At 46.1% G+C, this 21,975-nt stretch overlaps 2 protein-coding genes and 2 non-coding genes across 4 annotated transcripts; all 4 read left to right on the top strand.

Annotated features, from left to right (window-relative positions):
• The first annotated feature begins 7,131 nt into the window (after positions 1-7,131).
• On the top strand, positions 7,132-12,714 carry RPL23 (ribosomal protein L23). The gene is made up of 5 exons (XM_032319768.1): positions 7,132-7,236; positions 7,814-7,897; positions 8,191-8,319; positions 12,374-12,487; positions 12,585-12,714. Exons 1-5 carry the CDS (start codon positions 7,224-7,226, stop codon positions 12,665-12,667), a joined length of 423 nt encoding a protein of 140 aa, XP_032175659.1. The 5' UTR covers positions 7,132-7,223; the 3' UTR covers positions 12,668-12,714.
• LOC116578607 lies at positions 7,929-8,063 on the top strand. The gene has a single exon (XR_004280974.1). It is a non-coding gene; the product is annotated as a small nucleolar RNA SNORA21 (small nucleolar RNA).
• Positions 12,715-16,365: 3,651 nt separating the features above from the next.
• Positions 16,366-20,032, top strand: C18H17orf98 (chromosome 18 C17orf98 homolog). The gene is made up of 3 exons (XM_032319767.1): positions 16,366-16,655; positions 18,847-18,946; positions 19,794-20,032. The coding sequence occupies exons 1-3, from the start codon at positions 16,449-16,451 to the stop codon at positions 19,949-19,951; spliced, it is 465 nt and encodes a 154-aa protein (XP_032175658.1). The 5' UTR covers positions 16,366-16,448; the 3' UTR covers positions 19,952-20,032.
• Positions 20,033-20,750: 718 nt separating this feature from the next.
• TRNAC-GCA lies at positions 20,751-20,822 on the top strand. Its single transcript has one exon. It is a non-coding gene; the product is annotated as a tRNA-Cys (tRNA).
• Positions 20,823-21,975: the final 1,153 nt, after the last annotated feature.

Here is a 21,975-nt window from a genome sequence, read left to right as displayed (position 1 = left end):
AGATAGAGACAGGGGAGTGGTTAGCAAAAAGACAACTGAAGCCATCTGGTTGGATGTGATCACCCAGGGAAATACAGGAGGAAAGAGCATAGTGGCTTAGAGACTGTGCTTGGGAATCAGCCAGGTTTGGAGTGGCATTCCAGCTCTGCCTTGCACAACCTGGATGATCTTGGACACATGACTTCACCTTTTCATTTCTCCATTTTCTTATTGGTAAAATGAGAATGATAATAATACCTACATCACAGGTTTGTTGGGGGGATCCAAGAAGTCACATTCTGGTAAATGTTTAACTCAATGACTAGGACTCAGCAACCTTCCATAAATAGTAACTTCTGTTATTTTTTTTAAATATTTTTGCTTACTTATTTGACAGACAGAGATCACAAGTAGGCAGAGAGGCAGGCAGAGAGAGAGATGGGGAAGCAGGCTCCCTGGCAAGCAGAGATCCCGATGCGGGGCTTGATCCCAGGACCCTGAGATCATGACCTGAGCCAAAGGCAGAGGCTCTATCCCACTGAGCCACCCAGGCACCCCATAACTTCTATTATTAGCAGCATCATGGAAAACATGGGTGAAGAGTGTTAAGAAGGTGGGAATGGTCCCCGCATGGAGTGCTGTGGAGGTCAGTTAAGACACTTGGATTTTGTTTTGTTTGTTTGTTTTTTTAATATTTTACTTATCTATTTTTTGAAAGACAAAGATCACAAGTAGGCAGAGAGGCAGGCAGAGAGAGAGGAGGAAGCAGGCTCCCTGCTGAGCTGAGAGCCTGACGTGGGGCTCAATCCCAGGACCCTGAGATCATGACCTGAGCAGAAGGCAGAGGCTTTAACCCACTGAGCCACCCAGGTACCCCAAGACACTTGGATTTTGAAAATGAGTAGGTCACGGTGAACTTTTTATTTTTTATTTATTTATTTATTTATTTTTAAAGATTTTATTTTATTTATTTGACAGAGAGAGATCACAAGTAGGCAGAGAGGCAGAGAGAGAGAGGAGGAAGCAGGCTCCCTGCTGAGCATAGAGCCCGATGCGGGACTCGATCCCAGGACCCTGAGATCATGACCTGAGCCGAAGGCAGCGGTTTAACCCAATAAGCCACCCAGGCGCCCCACACGGTGACCTTTTTAGTAAAATTTTTCAATATATATCATTTCTAGTATAATTTCAGTCACATAGGGGGGACATAAGCTACAGAGAAGGAATGTGTACATGTAGGAAATAAGGAAGTAGAGACCAATGATTTCCCATTGAAATGACCGAAAAAAACAATAGCATTGGAAGGATGGGCAGCCAATAAGAGCGCTATAGGGAACATTTTTTTCTTTTAAAGATTTTATTTATTCATTTGACAGACAGAGATCACAGGTATACAGAGAGGCAGGCAGAGAGAGAGGAGGAAGGAGGCTCCCCGCTGAGCAGAGAGCCTGACTCGGAGCTCGATCTCAGGACCCTCAGATCATGACCTGAGCTGAAAGCAGAGGCTTTAACCCACTGAGTCACCCAGGCGCCCCTGTAGGGAACATTTTTAACACCAAAAAAGATGAAAGAAGATAATTCCAGAATAATAAGCAGTCCTTTAAATTGAGCAAATGTAGCTTTATAAGAGACGCTGTATTTTCCAAATATTTCTAATTTTGCCATAAGCAAAGGAAAGCTTCTTCATGAAAGGATGCTGACATATAGAGATGATCAAGATTGATTTCTTTAAAAAAAATTGATTTCTTCATTTGTTCAGCAACAATTCAACATGTATTTATTGAGCAAGACTCCGTGCTAAGAGCTAGGGATATACTGTTGAACAAAAGGATGTGGACCCAACCTTTATGAAGCTTATAGACTAGTTATAGACTATTTGGGGGGGGGGGCTGATTCAACAAACAATCTTCAAATACATATTTATGAACTGTAATAAGTAGTATGAAAGATATGAAAGAAAAATGCCGTGTGTTAAAAAATGCTCTCTTTCTCTAGAAAGAGAGTCAGGGCAGATTTCCCTTGGAGACAGTTAAGCTGAAATCTAAAAAATCAGTAGACATGTTGTACATGACAAGGGTAGGCAGGGTATAGTACTCCAAGCATGCATTAGGCCTGTGGGTAGTCAGGAGCATGGGCACCAGGCTAAGAAAAGTCGACAAAAAAGTTAACTCACGGGGTGCCTGGGTGGCTCAGCAAGTTAAGCCTCTGCCTTTTAGTCTGGTCATGATCTCAGGGTCCTGGGATTGAGCCCTGCATCAGGCTCTCTGCTCAGCAGGGAGTCTTCCCCCCCCCCACCATAATTTGTCTGCCTGCTTGTGATCTCTGTCTGTCAAATAAATAAATAAAATCTTTAAAAAAAAGTTAGCTCATGAGAACAAGAGCAAATGTGGTGTAAGGCAAGGCTGACAAGATAGGGCAATACCAGATCAGGGCCTAGCAGGCCATGATATGGATTTTAACCGTTGATTCTATGAGCCCTAGAACCACTGGAGGATTTTCAGGAGGGCAACGTTGTAATGTTTGTATTTCAGAAAAATTATTCCTGGCCATTGTATGAATAGTCAGTAGGTAGAGGGAGAAACAGAGGTCAGGAGGTATGCTGGGAGGCTTCTGAAGTAACTTAGGTAAGACATGGACCAGAGCAGTACTAGAGGAGATAAAAGAGGATAGATATGAAAGGCTTTTTATTTTTTAAGTAATCTCCATGCCCAACATGGGACTCAACCCTGAGATCAAGAGTCACATCTCGGGGTGTCTGGGTGGCTCAGTGGGTTAAACCTCTGCCTTCGGCTCAGGTCATGATGTCAGGGTCCTGGGTTAGAGCCCCACATCGGGCTCTCTGCTTGGTGGGGACCCTGCTTCCTTCTCTCTCTCTGCCCGCCTCTCTGCCTACTTGTGATCTCTCTCTCTCTGTGTCAAATAAATAAATAAAATCTTAAAAAAAAAAAAAAGAGTCACATCTCTACCCACTGAGCCAGCCAGACACCCTTGTAATGTTTAGGAGACGAACTGAAACGAACTTGGACAAGAGGCTCCGATGGGACACCCGGATGGATGGCAGTGCCATTTACCAAGAGAGACTAATTTGGTAAAGAAATCACATATTGAGAAACACATGGAATTTGGTTGAGAAGTGAAGGAGCGTGAAAAACTGGTAGCTAGAGAAGCTGGCAGGATCAAGTGAAGGCATGTTAAGAGTGGTAAGGGAGATTGATAAATGTACAGATTTATAAACGTCTTAATGTTGAGGTGCCCCAGAGCTTAGCTCGTGGTCTTTATTTGCCCTTACTTTTTTTCTTTTTTAGATTTTTCTTTTTTAATTTTTTTAAAATATTTTTCAGTGTTTTTTTGTCTTGCATTTTTAAAAAAGTTTACTTATTTGTCAGAAAGAGAGAAAGAGCGAGTGAGCACAAGCAGGGAGAGCGGCAGGCAGAGGGAGAAGTAGGCTCCTTGCTGAGCCCCAGAGTCCTGGGATCATGACCGGAGCCAAAGGCACCCACTTAATCGGCTGAGCCACTCAGGCATCCCTAGAATTTTTTTTAAAAAGGTTTTTTTAAAAAATTTACTTATTTTAGGGACGCCTGGGTGGCTCAGTTGGTTAAGCGGCTGCCTTTGGCTCTGGTCATGATCCCAGCGTTCTGGGATCGAGTCCCACATCGGGCTCCTTGCTCGGCAGGGAGCCTGCTTCTCCCTCTGCCTCTAGCCTGCCACTCTGTCTGCCTGTGCTTGCGCTCTGTATCTCTCTCTCTAACAAATAAATAAAATCTTTAAAAAAAAAATTTACTTATTTTACAGAGAGAGAGAGAAGGATCACATGTAGGCAGAGAGGCAGGCAGAGAGAGAGGGGTAACAGGCTCCCTGCCTAGCAGAGAGCCCAATGTGGGGCTCGATCCCAGGATCCTGATATCGTGACCCGAGTTGAAGGCAGAGGCCTAACCCACTGAGCCACCCAGGTGCCACTAGATTTTTTATTTTTAATTTCTACACCCAACATTGGACTCAAACCCACAACCCTGCAATTAAGAGTTCCACCCTCCACATAGGGGTGCCAGCCAAGCACCCTACCCTTACTTCTTTTTTCTTTTTTTTTTTTTTTTAGATTTTATTTATTTATTTGACAGAGAGAGCGATCACAAGTAGGCAAGGAGGCAGACAGAGAGACGGGAAGCAGGCTCCCTGCTGAACAGAGAGCCGGATGCGGGGCTTGATTCCAGGGCCCTGGGATCATGACCCGAGCTGAAGGCAGAGGCTTTAGCCCACTGAGCCACCCAGGCACCCCCCCTACCCTTACTTCTTTATGATCTCATCCACTGTCATGTTTGCAAACAGGGTTCACCCTCGAAAAATGTGGGTTTGAACTGAAATCCCATTTTTTTTAATTTTTATTTATTTATTTGACAGAGAGAGAGATCACAAATAGGCAGAGAGGCAGGCAGAGAAGGTGAGGGGGAAGCAGGCTCCCCGCTGAGCAGAGAGCCCGACGCGGGGCTCAATCCCAGGACACTAGGATCATGACCTGAGCTGATGGCAGAGGCTTAACGCACTGAGCCACCCAGGCGCCCCTGAAATCCCATTTTTTTAATCCCATTTTGTAAAAAATGCTGTACAATACTGTAAATGTATTTTTTTCTTTCTCTTGATTTTTCTTTTTTTTTTAAGATTTTATTTGTTTATTTGACAGAGAGAGAGAGCGCGCGCGCGAGCAGAAAGAACAGCAGAGAGAAAGAGAGAGAGAAAGAAGAGGCTCTCTGCTGAGCAGGGAGCCGGACATGGGACTTGATCCCAGAACCCTGGGATTATTACTTGAACCCAAGGCAGACACTTAACAACTGAGCCACCCAGGTGCCCCACCTTTTGATTTTCTTAATAACATTTTCTTTTCTCTCTTACTTATGTTGTAAGAATACAGTATTAATACACATAACATATATGTTATTTGAATGTTTATGTGATTGGTAAAGCTTCTGGTCAAAGTAGGCTATTAATAGTTTTAGGGGAGTCAAAAGTTATACATGGATTTTTTTTTCCAAGATTTTATCTATCTGTTGGACAGAGACATAGCGAGAGAGGGAACACAGGCAGGGGTAGCAGGAGAGGGAGAAGCGGGCTTTTTGCTGAGCAGGGAACCCAATGCGGGGCTTGATCCCTGGACCCTGGGATCATGACCAGAGCTGAAGGCAGACGCTTAATGAATGAGCCACCCAGGTGCCTGTATACATGCATTTTTGCGTGCACAGAGGGGTCGGTGCCCCATCCCCAGAATTGTTCAAGGATCAACTGTTCACCTATATGCTAACAACTCCCAATTTATAGCCCCTTCAGAACTCCAGGCTAATATGTCCAACTTATTATTTGAATCTTGTTCAGTTGTCTAATAAACATTTAATTTATGTCCTATTCTTTTTTTTAAGATTTTATTAATTTGACAGACAGAAGTAAGGCAGAGAGGCAGGCAGAGAGAGATGAGGAAGCCGGCTCCCTGCTGAGCAGAGAGCCTGATGCGGGACTCGATCCCAGGACCGGAGCCCAAGGCAGAGGCTTTAACCCACTGAGCCACCCAGGCGCCCCAACTTATGTCCTATTCTTAACCACAAATCTGTTCCTTCCATAGTTTTCCCTATCCCAGTTGATAGCAATGACATCTTCAACTTGCTCAGACCTAAAACCTTGGAGACATCTGACTCCTTCCTTTGTTTCCACACCTTGCCTTTTGTTGGCTCTACTTCCAAAACATATCCAGAATCTGACCATATCACATTTCCTCCACTGCTACCACTGTAGTCCGAAGCACCATCATTCCTTTCCTGGGTATTTCAAGAGCTTCCTAACACATCTCCTTATTTGCAACTTTGCATGCTCTCCCACACTCTAGTCTCAATTAGAGTGACCCTTCTGAAATATTAGATCATGTCCCTCTGCTTACCCTGGGGCAACGGTTCTCCATTCCAGTCCCCAAATGCTGAAGTCTATAGTGGTGTACAAAGCCATACACAATCTCATTCCATTACTTCTGACCTTCTCACCTGCGACTCTTCCCTTCACTTACTCTGTCCGGTCACATCCACTTCCTTGCTGGTCTTCATATTGCTTAGGCACACTTCCACCTTGGGCCAGATAATTGGCTGATGACTCTCTCCCCTGTTCTTCCCAGACATTCATATTGCTAACTCCCTCACCTAAAGTCTTTGCTTTAATATCGACTTCGTCCATGAAGCCCACCCTGACCATATTGTTTCAAATCGCAATTCGCCCCTATTCCGACTTCCTGATACCTGATACTTTTACTTTTCCATAGTACACATCATCATCTTACCTGATACACTGCAGTTATTGTATCTATTTAGTGCGGAATATCCACTATCATTGCCACCCTTGCAGAATCCTTAAGGGCAAAAATGTTGATCTGGCGTTTTTCCCTGATGCAGTCTAATGTATACCCATGATGGTACCTGGCATAAAGTAGGCACTCAATAAATAAATAAATAAATAAATAAATGTATGGGAGGCGAGAATTCTACCACTGAACCACCAATGCAATAAATGTATGTTTGAATGAATGCATCGGCAAAAGCAAAAAAGCCAGAAGAGGAGGTTGAAGCCGCGAAACGGTAACTGATAAACAAAGATATCTGAAATACAAATGAGTCTGGGACCAAACATACATAAATGGAATTATCTGTAGTGCTAAAATGGCACTTACTCAAAACCACATCCTTTTTTGGGGTGGGGGGTGGGGGTTGTTGATTTTTATTCTTAATCTTTTTTTAACACAATTTTTTTTCCAATACCACATCCTAAAGATACCATTCAGAGCTCTTTCTCGCTCAATACCCCACTCTCTTGTGTTCTTTGAGGCTCCTACACAGGCCCTTTTAATCATTTCTTAATTTCGAGTGTCCAGCGAAGTTCCTGACACATACTACGTGCTCAGTAGACGTTATTGGGTAAATTAACCAATGTTTCTGTATCCCCTACAACTTTAGAGCTCGTAAAGAAGAGACTCCGGGCGTCATTTTCTCCAGCAGCCCTCAACACCCACACCTCCCACTTCCCAACGAGAATTCAATCCGACGTGCACGACTTACTACGTGATAAGACAGCGTGCTTGCGGAGGGCGGGGCGGGGGTGGGAAGAAGAGGATTGCGCAAACTCTGGGTCACGTGACGAGACTGGGCGGGGCATCAAAGTTCATATCCCAGAATCCTTTGTACCTACTTCCTTTTTGTCTCTTTCCGGCGTCCAAGATGTCGAAGCGAGGTGAGGGTTTGACTTTTGAGTATCCTTTGCCATCTGTCGCGGGGTGACTGCTGGCCTCTCCCGGAGCGGTGGCCATGGGCAGCTGGGGCGCTTTGCTCTTCTCTGGGGCGGAGAGGGAGAGGAGGGCGCTGTGAGAGCACTGGAAGGGCCGCCGAAAGTGGCGGCGGGCGGGGGGGGTGCTTGGAGAGTTGAGTTGGCAGCATCCGGACAGGAGTTTAAACCAAACCGACGGGATCCCTCTGCGCCTAGCACTCCAGTAATAGTGTTGAAGTGAGACTGGCTGAGGCCCCAGAGTGGACGACTTGTGCGATCTCCCGCCTTGCAGGGAGAACTACGTGGTGCAAAAGGTGCAGTGAGGGTTGAGTAGCTCAGGCCCCTTAACCGTAACGTAAGGGCGGTAACAGTGAGGAATTGGCTGTTCGCTATGGGGAACCGGGTGACTCGTGGGGAGGGGTAGGCGGAGTCCCAGAGAAAGGGACTGGAGGATACCGTTGCCCAAAGCATGTGCGAGTGTGAGGGGAAACTTGGAACCATGGCTAGTCAGTGACCCCTATCCTGTTTTCCTTCCTACCCACAGGACGTGGTGGGTCCTCCGGTGCGAAATTCCGGATTTCCCTGGGTCTTCCGGTGGGCGCCGTGATCAACTGTGCTGACAACACAGGTGAGACCTTCAGCTGCACTCCGCCAGGCTCCCCCTTTTAAAAGCACTCGTTGGGCCTTGACTAATGACCCACTGAGCCGTCAAGAAAGGGCAGAGTGAAAACACTGCTTTTGGGTGAAGCAGCAGCGTGCTGTGTTGTTTTGCTTCAGTCGGTGGTGTGACAAGGTGTTCCGCCTTGGTTGGGGGGTACTAACTGGGAGTGTGAGCTGAGGGAGAGGCTCTGGAAGTGCCGGAGAAACGTTACACAGGTTCCCCCCCCCCCCCAAAAAATTACTTGTTTACATTCTCAATAGGAGCCAAAAATCTGTATATCATCTCTGTGAAGGGGATCAAGGGACGATTGAACAGACTTCCTGCTGCGGGTGTGGGTGACATGGTGATGGCCACAGTGAAGAAAGGCAAACCAGAGCTCAGAAAGAAGGGTGAGTAGAAACGCTGAATCTTCCTTAACTGGTGAGCAGTTGAGGGATTTTTCCCTTTATTGGAAAATGGAATCATAATTTTACCATTCTGAAGGCTCAATTTCCTTGGAGGGGCAGTGTGAGATAAATACCTGCAATCGGAGTTCTGCTGCTTTTGCTGTCTTAAGTGCTCTCCACTACCCGGTCTTGCTGTATTTGTTTCCATTTTTGAGTAATCTCTAAGTCCAAGGAGGGACTTGAACTCCTTACCCTGAGGTCAAGAGTCGCATGCTCTACTGACTGGTCCACCAGGCACCCCAGTAAATGGTTTGTTTTTGTTTGTTTGTTTGTTTGTTTGTTTTGGTAGGATTTAGAGCTTGACCAGGTGTCAGGCAAGTTTCCTTTTCTGGAACTAGATTTGAAGGGGAAGAATGATCCTTGAATACTTTCTCAAGTGGTTGTTAGATTCGGGTAATAAACTGAGCATGTAGAGCATTTGGTCTCTGACCTAACACTTTGTAAGTACAGAAAAACATTGCTTCCTGATTTAAGGAAAAAAATAATTAAGGCTTTATTTGTTTATTTGACAGAGAGAGCACAATTGGGGGAGTGGCAGGCAGAGGCAGACAGAGAAGTAGGCTCCCTGCCAAGAAAGGACCCCGATGTGAGCCTCTATCCAGAGACCCTGACACTGGGACCCAAACTGAAGGCAGCAGCTTAACCCACTCAGGCGTCCCTAAGAATGGTTTTTGTTTGTTTTTATAGAAGAGATTAACTCAGAATTATGATTAACTCAGAATTGTGACTTGTCAAAAGTCCAAATGCTTCCAAATGTCTTCTGTAGAAGCTAAAATAGGAGCTGCTCATTGCTTAATCCCCCTAGGTGTATGAGTTGATGGGGAGGGTTTCGGGCACTTTGACTTGTCTGGCTGGCTTTAGAGCTCCTGATACTCCATGCACTAAACTTCAGCTCCTGAACTTCCCTCCTGTACCTAAGTAGTCTGTCTCTGATCTAGGGTATCTTGCTCTTCTGAGAAGTCCTAGCCATCTCTTGATGGACAGTGCAAATACAGGTCTTGGCTACATACTGCAGTCTCTCCTTGTAGGCCTGTACAAGCACCCCTGCCACCCGCTGATGATTTGGTGGGGGTGGTCAGAAATCTTTGTTTACATTTAATACCGACTTGAGGGCGTGGAGTACCAAGCATTGTAGTTAAGCATTGATTAATTGATGTGTAGATTGGGATCTACATGCAACCGGACAGGCTCTCCTCTTAGAACACTTGCTGGGTCTGGTCTGTGGCCTGGGAAGCTGTCAGAGAAGGGCAGAGCAATCCACTGTCACTGTTGGTGAGATGGCAGCAGGGTGTGTTGTTGGTCTCAATCAGGTTGTGGTGGGACAGACCAGACAACACTTTATAGTTTTAAAAATAGTGAATTGCCAGCTCTTAATTAATCTTACTTGTCCTTGTGTCTGCTGAATGAATACATTCTCTCACCTTAGACTTCCATGTAACAGACAGAAATGTGGAAAGGAGCAATTCTGGAAGTCCAGAGTCTTGGATTTGTGTGTGGCCATATTCATCTGCTAGACTGGTCATTTGTGAGAATTTAAGTGCTTATGAGTAAGGGCTCCTGGCTGGCTCAGTCATAAGAGCGTGTAACTCTTGATCCCCAAGTCATGAGTTCAGGTCCCACATTGGGCATAGAGTTTACATTAAAAAATGTTTTTTCTAGTTAAAAAAATAAATGGTTATTAGTAGATACATGAGGGTCCAACAGAGAAGGCTCTCAGTAAATACCAGTTAACCCTCAATGTGTATTTCATTCTTAAAAACCTGATCAGGTAGAGCTGCCTGGCTAGCTCAGTCAGTGGAGCATGCAACTTGATCTCAGGTGGATTGTGAGTTTGAACCCCATGTTGGGTGTGGAGATTTCTTCTAAGGGGGGAAAAGAAAACCCTGATCAGAGGCCATCTTACATATAGAAATAATAATGGCCTCAAGGATAGCCAGGATCCCTGTCCTTGTTTAAAAAAAAAAAAAAATTCTTGTATTTGCAGTGTCTGATGTTGAATGTGGAAATGTAACTTATCCCTATTTACAAAAGGAACACTTGAATGTCAGTTTAAGTAACTTGTTCAGAGTCTAAGCTAATGATGGTCATGGTTTGCATGCACGTGATGTCTGACTTAGTTCTTTTAAGTGCTGTAGATGAAGGTCTGGAAAGGGTTCATTTTAGTGCTGGTAGGTTTTTTTTTTTTTTTTAAGTTTAACTTAAGTTTTGAGGAAAACTGTTCCTCAAAAGTTAAACAAAATTTTATTTGTTTATTTATTTATTTTGATTTTAGTATTTGACAGAGAAAGGTCACAAGTAGGCAGAGAGGGGGGAAGCGGGCTCCTTGCTCGATCCTAGGGCCCTGAGATCATGACTTGAGCTGAAGGCAGAGGCTTAACCCACTGAGCCACCGAGGCATCCCTAGACATAATTACATAGGAAATAGAAATTAAATTTCTATTATCCAACCTTCAGACTTCCAAGAGATGACCACTGTTAATATTTTGTTGTGTGTCTGTCTTTTTTTTTTTTTTTTTTTTTTTAAGCTTTTACTTTATTTATTTGAGAACAAATAAGCATACAGGCCCAGGGAAGGGGCAGAGGGAGAAGCATACTCCCCACTGAGCAGAGAGCCCGATGCAGGGCTCCATCCCAGGACCCCAAGATCATGACCTGAGTCAAAGGCAGATGCTTAACTGACCGAGCCACCAGGTGCCCCATCCTTTATTTATTTATTTTTTTTTAAGATTTTATTTATTTGACAGAGAGAGATCACAAATAGGCAGAGAGGCAAGCAGAGAGAGAGAGAGAGAGAGAGGAGGAAGCAGGCTCCCTGGCGAGCAGAGAGTCCAGTGTGGGACTCGATCCCAGAACCCTGAGATCATGACCTGAGCTGAAGGCAGAGGCTTAACCCACTGAGCCACCCAGGCGCCCCCCCACCGTCCTTTCTTTTTGAGTTACATGCAAAAAATTAACTTGTAAACTACTGTTTGAATGGGACCACAGCCTTCCCATAACTCGTTGCTTCACAGATATTGTCCTACATGTGAAAAATTAGATAGACATAATTTTTTTTTTTAAGATTTTATTTATTTATTTGACAGAGATCACAAGTAGGCAAAGAGGCAGGCAGAGAGAGAGGAGGAAGCAGGCTCCCTGCTGAGCAGAGAGCCAGATGCGGGACTCGATCCCAGGACCCTGAGATCATGACCTGAGCTGAAGGCAGCGTGGCTTAACCCCACCGAGCCACCCAGGCGCCCAGACATAATCATTTTTAAGTGGTTCTGTTTTGTGTATTTGCCATGAAATACATAGGTTGATTCCAGCTTTTTGCTCTAATACAACAACACGTGTGCCCACAGTTAGGCATTTGAGATAAGGTGTAGAGTGTGTGGTCAATATCTTGGATGTACTTCTGGGGTTCACGGAGTGTGTAGACATATATGCACACCTTGTTGTAGGTTTTCTTTGGTTAAATTGGTGTGTAAATGAACTTCTATTGTAAAATCTAACACGGTGCATATTTAATGCCAGTAAACTCTGAAAAGCAGTAATTTTTAGATCAAGGTATGTGCTTTCTTGGAGGTTTTGATATATACTGGGATGGAATATATCTAATGGGTTCATTAAAAGCTGGGCCTCTACTTACTCCGTCCAAGAGGGGTCCCATTTTGTGATACTAGGATCTTAACAGCATCCACCTGTTGGGTGAAGTGGGAACAAGTATAGAATGTGCTTAGCAAGTTTTGTGCTAGTGTTGCTGATTGTTGTAAGAAGAGTACAGATTTACATTTGTAGGAAGTGCAGGCAGTTTTGCCTTGAAGTAAGGTTTTTCCTTAAGGGCTGAGTGGTATTTGCACTGTCTCTCACACTCGCTTTTAGGAAATGAAAAGCAAATGGTGAGTCTGCATTCTGTTGAGTGGGAAATGTTGGGGAACTAGGTGAGATGTAAACTGCTTTCTTGTGGTGGCACTGGGACCTGACAGGTTAGTGACTACTGTCCTGTTTTCCCTCTTAGTACATCCAGCAGTGGTAATTCGACAACGAAAGTCATACCGGAGAAAAGATGGTGTGTTTCTCTATTTTGAAGATAATGCGGGGGTCATAGTAAACAATAAAGGTGAAATGAAAGGTAAGAAAGAAACCACAGTGTTGCCTAAGTCTTCCAGATGGGATGATTTAACCTCTGGGTCTATCTGATCTTATCTGTCATCTCTTTTTTTATGTAGGGTCTGCTATCACAGGACCAGTCGCAAAGGAGTGTGCAGACTTGTGGCCCAGGATTGCATCCAATGCTGGCAGCATTGCATGATTCTTTGGTGTAATTGTTTAAAAAAAAATTAAAAATTATTTGCTCCCAAAATTTGTCTTCCTGTTCTTTTCTACCTGTCACTCTTTTTGACAACCCCAAACCTTTTGTAAAATGAAATTGCTTAGTGCAGTACTTGGTTTTGTGACTCTACAGAAACTTACAGACTTTCCCATTTCTGCTGTGAAAACTTTTAGTTATTTGTGTTCAGAGTTCTTAAAGTAAATTGCAGGTAGTAGTTACTATTTGAGAGGTTACCCAAGGTAACTGCACTGTGCTTTAAGATAAGGGATGGTGAATGGTCACATGGTGGACACACACGGAGTTCACTGAGTGATGTGGGGAAGGCCCAGGTGTGTGTGTGTGTGTGTGTGTGTGCACACTTGGAGTTACAGGTGTCCTTCCCGTAAACCAGCACATAAAGGACTGTATTTGTTGTTTGTTTGTTTAAGATTTTTATATTATTTTATTTGACAGAGATCATAATCAGGCAGAGAGAGGAGGAAGCAGGCTCCCTGCCAAGCAAAGAGCCAGATGCAGGGCTCGATCCCAGACCCTGGGATCATGACCTGAGCTGAAGGCAGAGGCTTTAACCCACTGTGCCACCCAGGCGCCCCATAAATGGCTGTATTTGTAAAACCTAACACATGATTACCATGTTTTGTTTTGGGTTTTTAAAAAATATTTTATTTATTTATTTGACAGAGATCACAAGTAGGCAGAGAGGCAGGCAGAGAGAGAGGAGGAAGCAGGCTCCCAGCGCAGCAGAGAGCCTGATGCGGGGCTTAATTCCAGGACCCTGGGATCATGACCCGAGCCGAAGGCAGAGGCTTTAACCACTGGGCCACCGAGGCGCCCCCATGATTACCATGTTAATTTGCTCTTGTGGAAGGCAATTGAGTTACTAAAAGTATCTGCATGGTTTGCTATCAAAACATTTTGATAGGATAGCTCTATGTACCTGCAAAACCTTAGTTGGGAATGAAAGGTAATGTAATGAACCAGCACAGTGGGTGTAAACCTTGGCAAATTCTGCCTGAAAGCATTGGACATTGTGCTTTTCTAAACCATGAGAAGTGATGTATGTGAAATTTGGAGTCTGATGGAAAAAATGAGCGCTCAGCAGGTTTGGGTCAATAGTCTGGCCTAAAGATGTTGGAACAGGCTTTTCAGCCTAGATTTGTGTTCACACATCTAGTATCAGAATATACTCTGCCTTATGTGTTCTTTGTAAGGCTGAGGATTAGACTATGTGTGGACCCTAGCACATGGTAAGATGACTACCCTTTTGTCCAAGATTCAGAATGGAATGTACTAATCTAATCAGTGGTTCTCAGCCAGAGTGTGTCCAGGCAATATCCCAGACCCAGTTAAGTCAGATTGTGGAGGTAGGACCCACGCATCAGTACTTTCTAAAGACACCCACCACCCCCCCGGAAATTTCAAGGTGTAGCCAGGATGGAGAACCAGGGCTGTCTAGAGAGGCTATTTTGGTTTTAGGACCAGGAATCTAAAGCAGACCTGTCCTCCTACCCTATTTTCCATCCTGGTGAATTTGAAGTTTTTAATGTGACATGAAGCCCTCGGGTCCTCCATTTAAAATTAATCCTTTTTGGGGGGTGCCTGGTTGGCTCAGTGGGTTAAGCCTCTGCCTTTGGCTCAGGTCTTGATCTCAGGGTCTTGGGATCGAGCCCCACATCGGGCTCTGCTCAGCAGGAAGCCTGCTTCCTCCTCTCTCTGCCTGCCTCTCTACCTACTTGTGATCTCTGTCTGTCAAATAAATAAAGTCTTTTTAAAAAAAAATCCTTTTGGGGTGCCTGGGTGGTTCAGTGGGTTAAGTATCTGCCTTCAGCTCAGGTCATGATTCCAGCGTCCTGGCTTGAGCCTGACCTCGCTCCCTGCTCTTCTCCAAGCCCCCACCCCCAGCTGTGCTTGCTTTTTTCACTCTCAAAATCTTTTAAAAAGTTAGTCATTTTTATCCCCTTGTGTTAACTCTATGAAATTTCTCCAAGAGGTACGAGGGATGAGCCTCCCCTCTACCTCCCCTGCCCCTGCCCCGCGTCTTCTGTCTTCCAAGCTCTGTCCAGGTTCTTTACAAATTTTAATAGAATGGGCTCAAACTATAGACTTAATTTTCTGTAACTTCAGATTCCTAGGAATTTACCTATTAATGGTATAGAAACATGCTCGACATTAACTTGCCAGAATTAGTGGGGTTTGTGTGTACATACAGGCAACCTTTTTCTAATTAATACATGTGCCTTTGGGGCATCTGGGTGGCTCCATCGGTTAATTGCCTGGCTTTGCTGGGGTCATGATTTCAGGGTCCTGGGATCAAGCCCCACATTGGGCTCCATGTTTATGGAGAGTCTGCTCCATCTCCCTCTGTCCCTGCTCCTGTGCTCTTTCTCACAGTCTCTCTCAAATCTTAAAAAAACAAACATGGGCACCTGGGTGGCTCAGTGGGTTAGGCCTCTGCTTTCGGCTTGGGTCATGATCTAAGGGTCCTGGGATCGAGCTCTGCTGAGCAGAGAGCCTGCTTCCCCTTCTCTCTCTGCCTGCCTCTCTGCCTACTTGTGATCTTTCTCTCTGTCGAATAAATAAAATCTTTAAAAAAAAAATTTTTTTTAAGTGCCTTCATATAATTGTGACTATAAAAGATTTCCTTTATCCTTTTGTCTCATGTTAGGATGATAATAGCACCTCATAGAGTTGGTGTGAGGAGCACTGAGTAAGGCACCCTGATGTGTAAAGCATCTATGTAAGGTTATTCAAGGGGGAAAATTTGGAAATAAAAAGTAAAAATCACCTGTAACTGGTGACTAGAAATTATTGTTCATGGTTTGCTGTGTCCTGACAATGTACATAAAAAGAGCTAGAGGATTGGGCACCTGGGTGGCTCAGTGGGTTAAAGCCTCTGCCTGCGGCTCAGGTCATGATCCCAGGTTCCTGGGATCCAGCCCCAAATCCGGCTCTCTGCTTGGCGGGGAGCCTGCTTCCTCCTCTCTCCCTCTGCCTGCCTGCCTGCCTGCCTACTTGAGATCTCTGTGTGTCAAATAAATAAAATCTTTTAAAAAACCCACAAAAACTAGAGGAAAGAAATGTGGTAATGTGTTAACCTGCTGGTTTTTGTTTTTGTTTTTGTTTTTAAAGACTATTAGAGCACAAGCTGTGAGAAGGGCAGAGGGAGAAGCAGACCCCCTGAGCAGACAGCCCCAGTGGGGACTCTGTCCCAGGACCCTGGAATCATGACCTGAGCCTGAGGGAGACGCTTAATGACTGAGCCACCCAGGCGACCCTGTTCTGTTTAAAGATTTTATTTTTAAATTTTTATTATTTTTTTTAACAGGAGGAGGACTAGTATCTCTGTTTCTAAGCTTCAGTTTAAAATTACTAAAAATGAGAGCTGGAAGTAGATGGTCTCTGAACTCTTTCTGATCCATTCTGGGTACAAGCTTTTCAACGGAGCTGAGTTTGGGAAGTGTAGTACGGTGGGGAGGAGGAGGAGGCTAGCCCTGCGCGCACACCACCTGAGTTCCGTAATGCCTTCTACAGTCTCCAGTTCCTCTGGCTTGGTGTCTTACGTCATCCTTCGCCCCAGGGCCTTGAGAGCAACTTAACCAGGCAGCCCTAAGAGCCTACCCTGTTCAGACACAATACGGTTTGTGTCACTGGAGTCTTTGACAACGCACCACCACGTAACAATGCGACTAATGCGCAGGGGAGCCCCTACTTCGTCCTTCCAGTCCCAGCAGAAAGGCCCTTGGGGGCTGCAGTGGTGGGGATGTCGTACTACTGCGAGTGTCCTCTGCGGCTGGAGAAGAGCTTCATCTTGGACGGCGTGGCGGTGAGCTCCGTGGCCCGCGCCCATGAGCGCCTGAGGCCCAAGCTCTGGTCGGCGATTCCGCCCTACAACGCCCAGCAGGACTACCACGCCCACCGCTACTTCCAGAGCCGCGTGGTTCCGCCCATTCTGCGGAAAACCGAACAGGTTATTGGCTAGGGCCCCGATCCCACCGGCTGCCCCGCAAAGCTTGACCCTGATGGTGGGGCCTGACTTCCCAAATCCGGGCATCTTACCCCTAGGGAGGGCTCCCCGCTCCCACCCACCCTCGGCTTGCTTTCTTTCTTTTTTTTTAAAGATTTTATTTATTTATTTATTTATTTATTTATTTATTTATTTATTTATTTATTTGTCAGAGAGAGTGAGCACAGGCAGAGTGTCAGGCAGAGGGAGAGGGAGAAGCAGGCTCCCTGCTGAGCAAGGAACTCACGCGGGACTCAGGAAGCTGAGCCCAAGGCAGCCGCTTAACCAACTGAGCCACCCAGGCGTCCCAACCCTGGGCTTTCTTAATCAAAGCCCAGAACTGGTGCAGGCAGGTGACAGGGACTGAGCTCCCTGAGCTCACAGAATCACTTTTCAGCCCTGCGTTTGAGAACGATCTCATTTTGGGTCTCTGCAAACCTTAGGGAATGGGGCTGGAAGCCCGCCTCTGCCAAACCAGTTTCATTGTCCTTTTTGACATCACGGACCCATCCTTTGGGGTGATCACATGCCACAGATTCTCTAAAAGCTCGAAAATCCTTGTGACTTAAGCAAACGAAACAAAGCAAAGCCTAGAACCCCCAGGCGGGGTGTCCTCTTTTGGTGATATCACAATGACAGAGGGGCTCGCTCCATGGGACTTCCTGTGAGCTGGTGGGAAGGAAACTTCCCAGACCTCTGCAGACCTCTCTCCTCTCCCGGCCTTTCCCCTTGTGGGTGTTGCCTCTCCTCTACAGAGTCCTACCAGCGATGGGAGATCTGTCAATGTTTGCTGATGACTGCAACTTTTTCCAACACTTTTGCCTCCAGTATTTGTGTACATTTGTCACAGTGGTATGGGGAGGGGACAGGTGGGGTTAATGGGGGTTCTGAGAACAAATCTTGGGTTTTTGTCTCTGTGTGTGTGTGTGTGTGTGTGGCCTTGGTGTTTGTGTGTGTGCCTGGATGTGCATCGCATGTGCGTGGACACGTCTGTATGTCCCATGCCCATGCTGGAGTGTGTGCGGGCACTCTACTCGCATAATTTTTATGACTGAAGGATCCAGAGTGTGGGAGGAAGAAAGAAAAACTTGAGTATTTAAAAGCTTGAAAATAATATGGTATGCACACTTTTGAAACTATGTTCCCTTTTATAAGAGTTTAACCATCACAGCTGTTGGTGGTGGGTATTTTCATTTACATAAAGAAAATGATTGTTTTTTTTTTTTTTTAAGATTTTATTTATTTATTTGACAGGCAGAGATTACAAGTAGGCAGAGAGGCAGGCAGAGAGAGAGAGAGGAGGAAGCAGGCTCCCTGCCGATGCGGGGCTTGATCCCAGGACCCTGGGATCATGACCTGAGCCGAAGGCAGAGGCTTTAACCCACTGAGCCTCCCAGGTGCCCTGATATTGCTTATTTTTAAAATAAATTAGGCACCTGAGTGGCTCAGTTGGTTGAGCACCTGCCTTCAGCTCAGGTCATGATCTTTGGGTCCTGGGATTGAGCCCTACATCGGGCTCCCTGCTCAGCGGGGAGTCTGCTTCTCCCTGTGCTCCCCCTCCCCCTGCTCATTCTCTTAAATAAATAAAATCTTAAAAAAAGAAATTAAAGAATATTTACTATGCCAGGCCCTTTATTTGTCTCAAATCTTATAGCAACACTCCTTTCACTGATGAGGAAAGAGAGATCCAGAAAAGCTGTGCCATTGGCCCAGGCTCACACGGCTCGTTAGTGGCAGAGCTGGAATTGTAACCAGTCTGGCAGCAGACACTGAGCCTTGAACTGCCCGCCTACGCTGCCCCTCTCTGAGAGACAATGGGTCAATCCCTGTTTCATATTTATTTTTTTTTTAAAGATTCTTAAAAAAATTTATCAGAGATCACAAGTAGGCAGAGAGGCAGGCAGAGAGAGGTGGGGGGGGGGAGCAGGCTCCCTGCTGAGCAGAGAGCCCAATGCGGGGCTCAATCCCAGGACCCTGGGATCATGACCTGAGCCAAAGGCAGAGGCTTTAACCCACTGAGCCACCCAGGTGCCCCCGTGTTCCATATTTAATCTGGTCTGGTGACCCCCCCTGCAACAAACCCAAAGGGAGTTTTGAGTGTGCCCCTCTTAGCACGGTGGCTGACTGTCTTCTGTGTTTTCTCTCTCACTCTCAGGATCATGGCGGCACAGGAAGAGATGGCTGGATAGTGGATTATTTCCACATCTTTGGAGAAGGACAGAGATACCTGAACAGGAGGAACTGGGCTGGAGCAGGCAAGTGCCCCTGGCTTTCCAGCCTCGGCATGGACCCGGTGGAAGAGTGGTGTGCGGTCCCTGGTTCAGGGAGAGAAATCAGGCCACAGAGACCCTTGGCTTGGGGGGCAGGGGAGAGGCCTTGGGACTGCGTCCCCAGCTTTGCTTCTCAGACGTACGCCAGTGGCATCACCATGCTTCTATGTAGTGACTGAGCTAACCGGCTGTAGGTCAGACGGTTTTTATGCCCACGCTCCTGCTGCCCTCCAGCTGGGCAAATGAGTGTAGGAAGGTGAAGTGACTGGCCAAGGAGGGCTTGGCGGGGATTGGAATTGCGCTCTTTCCAACTCTAAAGCCCATGTTCCCCTCCCTGCTCCCTGAACAGGCTGTGTCCTCCTTTTCCAGGCCCTGTTGAGCAACAGGAAAGGAAGGGTGGAGAGAGGTTTTTCTGACAGTGTGAACCCTCCTCCCACCCCAATTCCATCACCCTTTGGCCACGCTCTAGTCATGTGACCCTTTGTACCATTTGGCCAAATTGAGCTCATCCATTTCTTCCACATGGGTCAGAAGCAAGGGTGAAATGTTTTCAGTCTTCCTGGGAGTGAGGCAAGTTCAGCCAAGCCCAGAAGTTTTTGGCCCCTCCTGTCTTAGCACATAGCATTCACGCTCCTCCTGGTATACAGTTTGGTTTCCAGAAAGCTGTCTCCTGGACTTTATCAACACTTGGCTTTTAATCAAGAGGCTTGAGACGTTTGAAGATGGGTTCAGCTGGGACATGGGGAGTACATTATATACCAGCCCCGGGGGAGCAGGGGAAAAGCAAGAGGGGGCTGAATGGGGGCTCAGGCCTCTCTCTCTACCCCCCAAGGGCATTCTCTCCAGCAGGTGACCGGCCATGACCACTACAATGCTGAACTGAAAACGATCAAGGGGTTCAATGGTCGGTTTGGCTATCGCCGGAATACGCCAGCCCTCCGTCAGCACCCGTCTGTCTTTGGAGAGGTCACCCCATTCCCTCTCTTCTAACAGCGTCTCTTCCCTTCCCCCCACCTTGACCTGAATAGAGGACAGATGTTTAAGGCTATTTTTATATAAGCAGTGATGTTATTTGTGCCTCCGAGTGTGTTTCTTCCCTGAGGTTGGGAGGGGACTGGCTAGTTTGTCTACCTCAGCTTCTCTAGCCTTTGGAGAGGAGGTGGGAGGAGAGAGGGCGTCCTTAGGCTCCCTTACACTCCATGCCCACCAGTGCCATGCTTGAAAGGAGGCCTCCGTTCCCCCATGCCCCTGCCAGAAGAAGGACGACACTGCACACCTTGGCCTCCACAAAGCTCCGCCCCGGGCAGCACCCAGGCTAGAAGCTGGCTATGTTTGCCCATCAAGAATGAAGCGGGTGCGTTAGTCCCAAGAGATTGTGCTTGGTTGCCCTGAGAAGGATTTCCTGATTTTCCTAAGTCATCCCATTCCAAATAACTGACATCTTCCTTCTCCTTCCCATCCCACAGTCCATCAAGAGGGAGTGAACAAGGGGATATCTGGGGTTGCTGTTTAGCCTCTGGATTCTGCCATAGTACTTCTGACACGGTACTTGTGAACATTTTCCCTGTTGGCGCTCTGTCAATTTCCTTTTCAGCTAGTTTCCGGGATGTCATTTTTCAAGTGTCCCCACCCAGTTTATTGGTGGCCAAGAGAAAAGCCAAAGCAGATGATGGATATAAAAGAAGGTGGAGCTTTAGAACACAAAGCTCGCCAGAGCTCTAGCATGGGTGGAACCTGATGCTACTGAGTCACCTCAAGTGGACAAGGAAGAGAAAGACAGTAGGGTGTTGGGGGTATAGCTCAGGGGTAGAGCATTTGACTGCAGATCAAGAGGTCCCTGGTTCAAATCCGGGTGCCCCCTTACTCCTACTTTTTTTTTTTTTGCTTCCATTGAAAAGAATCAAGGGAATACACTGTATCTCTTAACTCCCAGCCAGAGTTACTAGAGAGGACAAGGAACTCTCAACTCATTCTTGTACTGAAACACTACTAGTTTCCCCTATATTTCAAATGACTCTTAGCTGAAATCCCTGGAGGACCCAGCTGGGCTTCAATGAAGCCAAAGTCCCTAAAGAAACTATAAATCTAAAATTAGGTGTGGGGTGCCTGGGTGGCTCAGTCATTAAGTGTCTGCCTTCAGCTCAGGTCATGATCCCAGGGTCCTGGGATCAAGTCCAACATTGGGCTTCCCACTGCAGGAAGCCTGCTTCTCCCTCTCCCACTCCCACTAGTTGTGTTCCCTCTCTTCCTGTGTCTCTGTCAAATAAGTAAATAAATAAAATCTTTTTAAAAAATTAGGTGTGAGGGGGGATCTGGGTGGCTCAGTTGGTTAAGCTTCTGCCTTTGGCTCAGGTCATAATCCCAGAGTCCTGGGATTGAGTCTGCTCAGTGGGAAGTCTGCTTCTCCCTCTCCCTCTGTCCCTCATCCCTGCTTGTGCTCTCTCAAAACTCTTTAATAATGAAATAAAATAAAAAATTAGGTGTCAGAGCTATGAACCCAAATTTAGCAATCTGATGTATGAGAGTACAGATAAAGAGGTTCATACAACATGTATTTTTGAGAATTTAGTATAATACAAGGCAGCTGTGAACGAAAACCTGAAACCAGGCCCCTGTCCTTAGGGAATTCTGTGTCTGCTGGAAATTGGCATGTTCACACACAGCAGTCAGGGGGAGACATGTTTGTAACTCGAGGAAGAAATGTCTTTTAAAAATACCTACTCACCTTTTCTAGACTAATTTCTAACTGAAGCTTTCCTACAATTTGTAGGGACATTCTGCCTGATCTGAAGAATACTATTTATGACACTGAGCAATTCTCTCTCTCGAAGGTTAGGGGCACTTTTTTTCCTCTTAGTATTTTTTTTTTAATTTTTTATTTTTAAAGATTTTATTTGAGAGAGAGAGAGAGAGAAGCAGATTCCCGGCTGAACAAGGTACCCGATGCAGGACTTGATCAGAGGACCCAGAGATCATGACCTGAGCTGAAGGCAGACACCTAATGGACTGAGCCA

The sequence above is a fragment of the Mustela erminea genome, chromosome 18, assembly GCF_009829155.1.
Source record: "Mustela erminea isolate mMusErm1 chromosome 18, mMusErm1.Pri, whole genome shotgun sequence".
Taxonomy (NCBI): domain Eukaryota; kingdom Metazoa; phylum Chordata; class Mammalia; order Carnivora; family Mustelidae; genus Mustela; species Mustela erminea.
The sequence above is the reverse complement of the archived record's forward strand: the minus strand, read 5'-3'. Positions and strand labels throughout refer to the sequence as shown.

Coding starts and splice junctions, on each gene's coding strand:
- RPL23 (XM_032319768.1), top strand. Junction 8,320..12,373: donor ACCAGAGCTCAGAAAGAAGG/GTGAGTAGAAAC, acceptor TTTCCCTCTTAG/TACATCCAGCAGTGGTAATT. Junction 12,488..12,584: donor CAATAAAGGTGAAATGAAAG/GTAAGAAAGAAA, acceptor TTTTTTATGTAG/GGTCTGCTATCACAGGACCA.
- C18H17orf98 (XM_032319767.1), top strand. CDS start 16,449: ATGTCGTACTACTGCGAGTGTCCTCTGCGGCTGGAGAAGAGCTTCATC. Junction 16,656..18,846: donor TTCTGCGGAAAACCGAACAG/GTTATTGGCTAG, acceptor TCTCACTCTCAG/GATCATGGCGGCACAGGAAG. Junction 18,947..19,793: donor GAGGAACTGGGCTGGAGCAG/GCAAGTGCCCCT, acceptor CTACCCCCCAAG/GGCATTCTCTCCAGCAGGTG.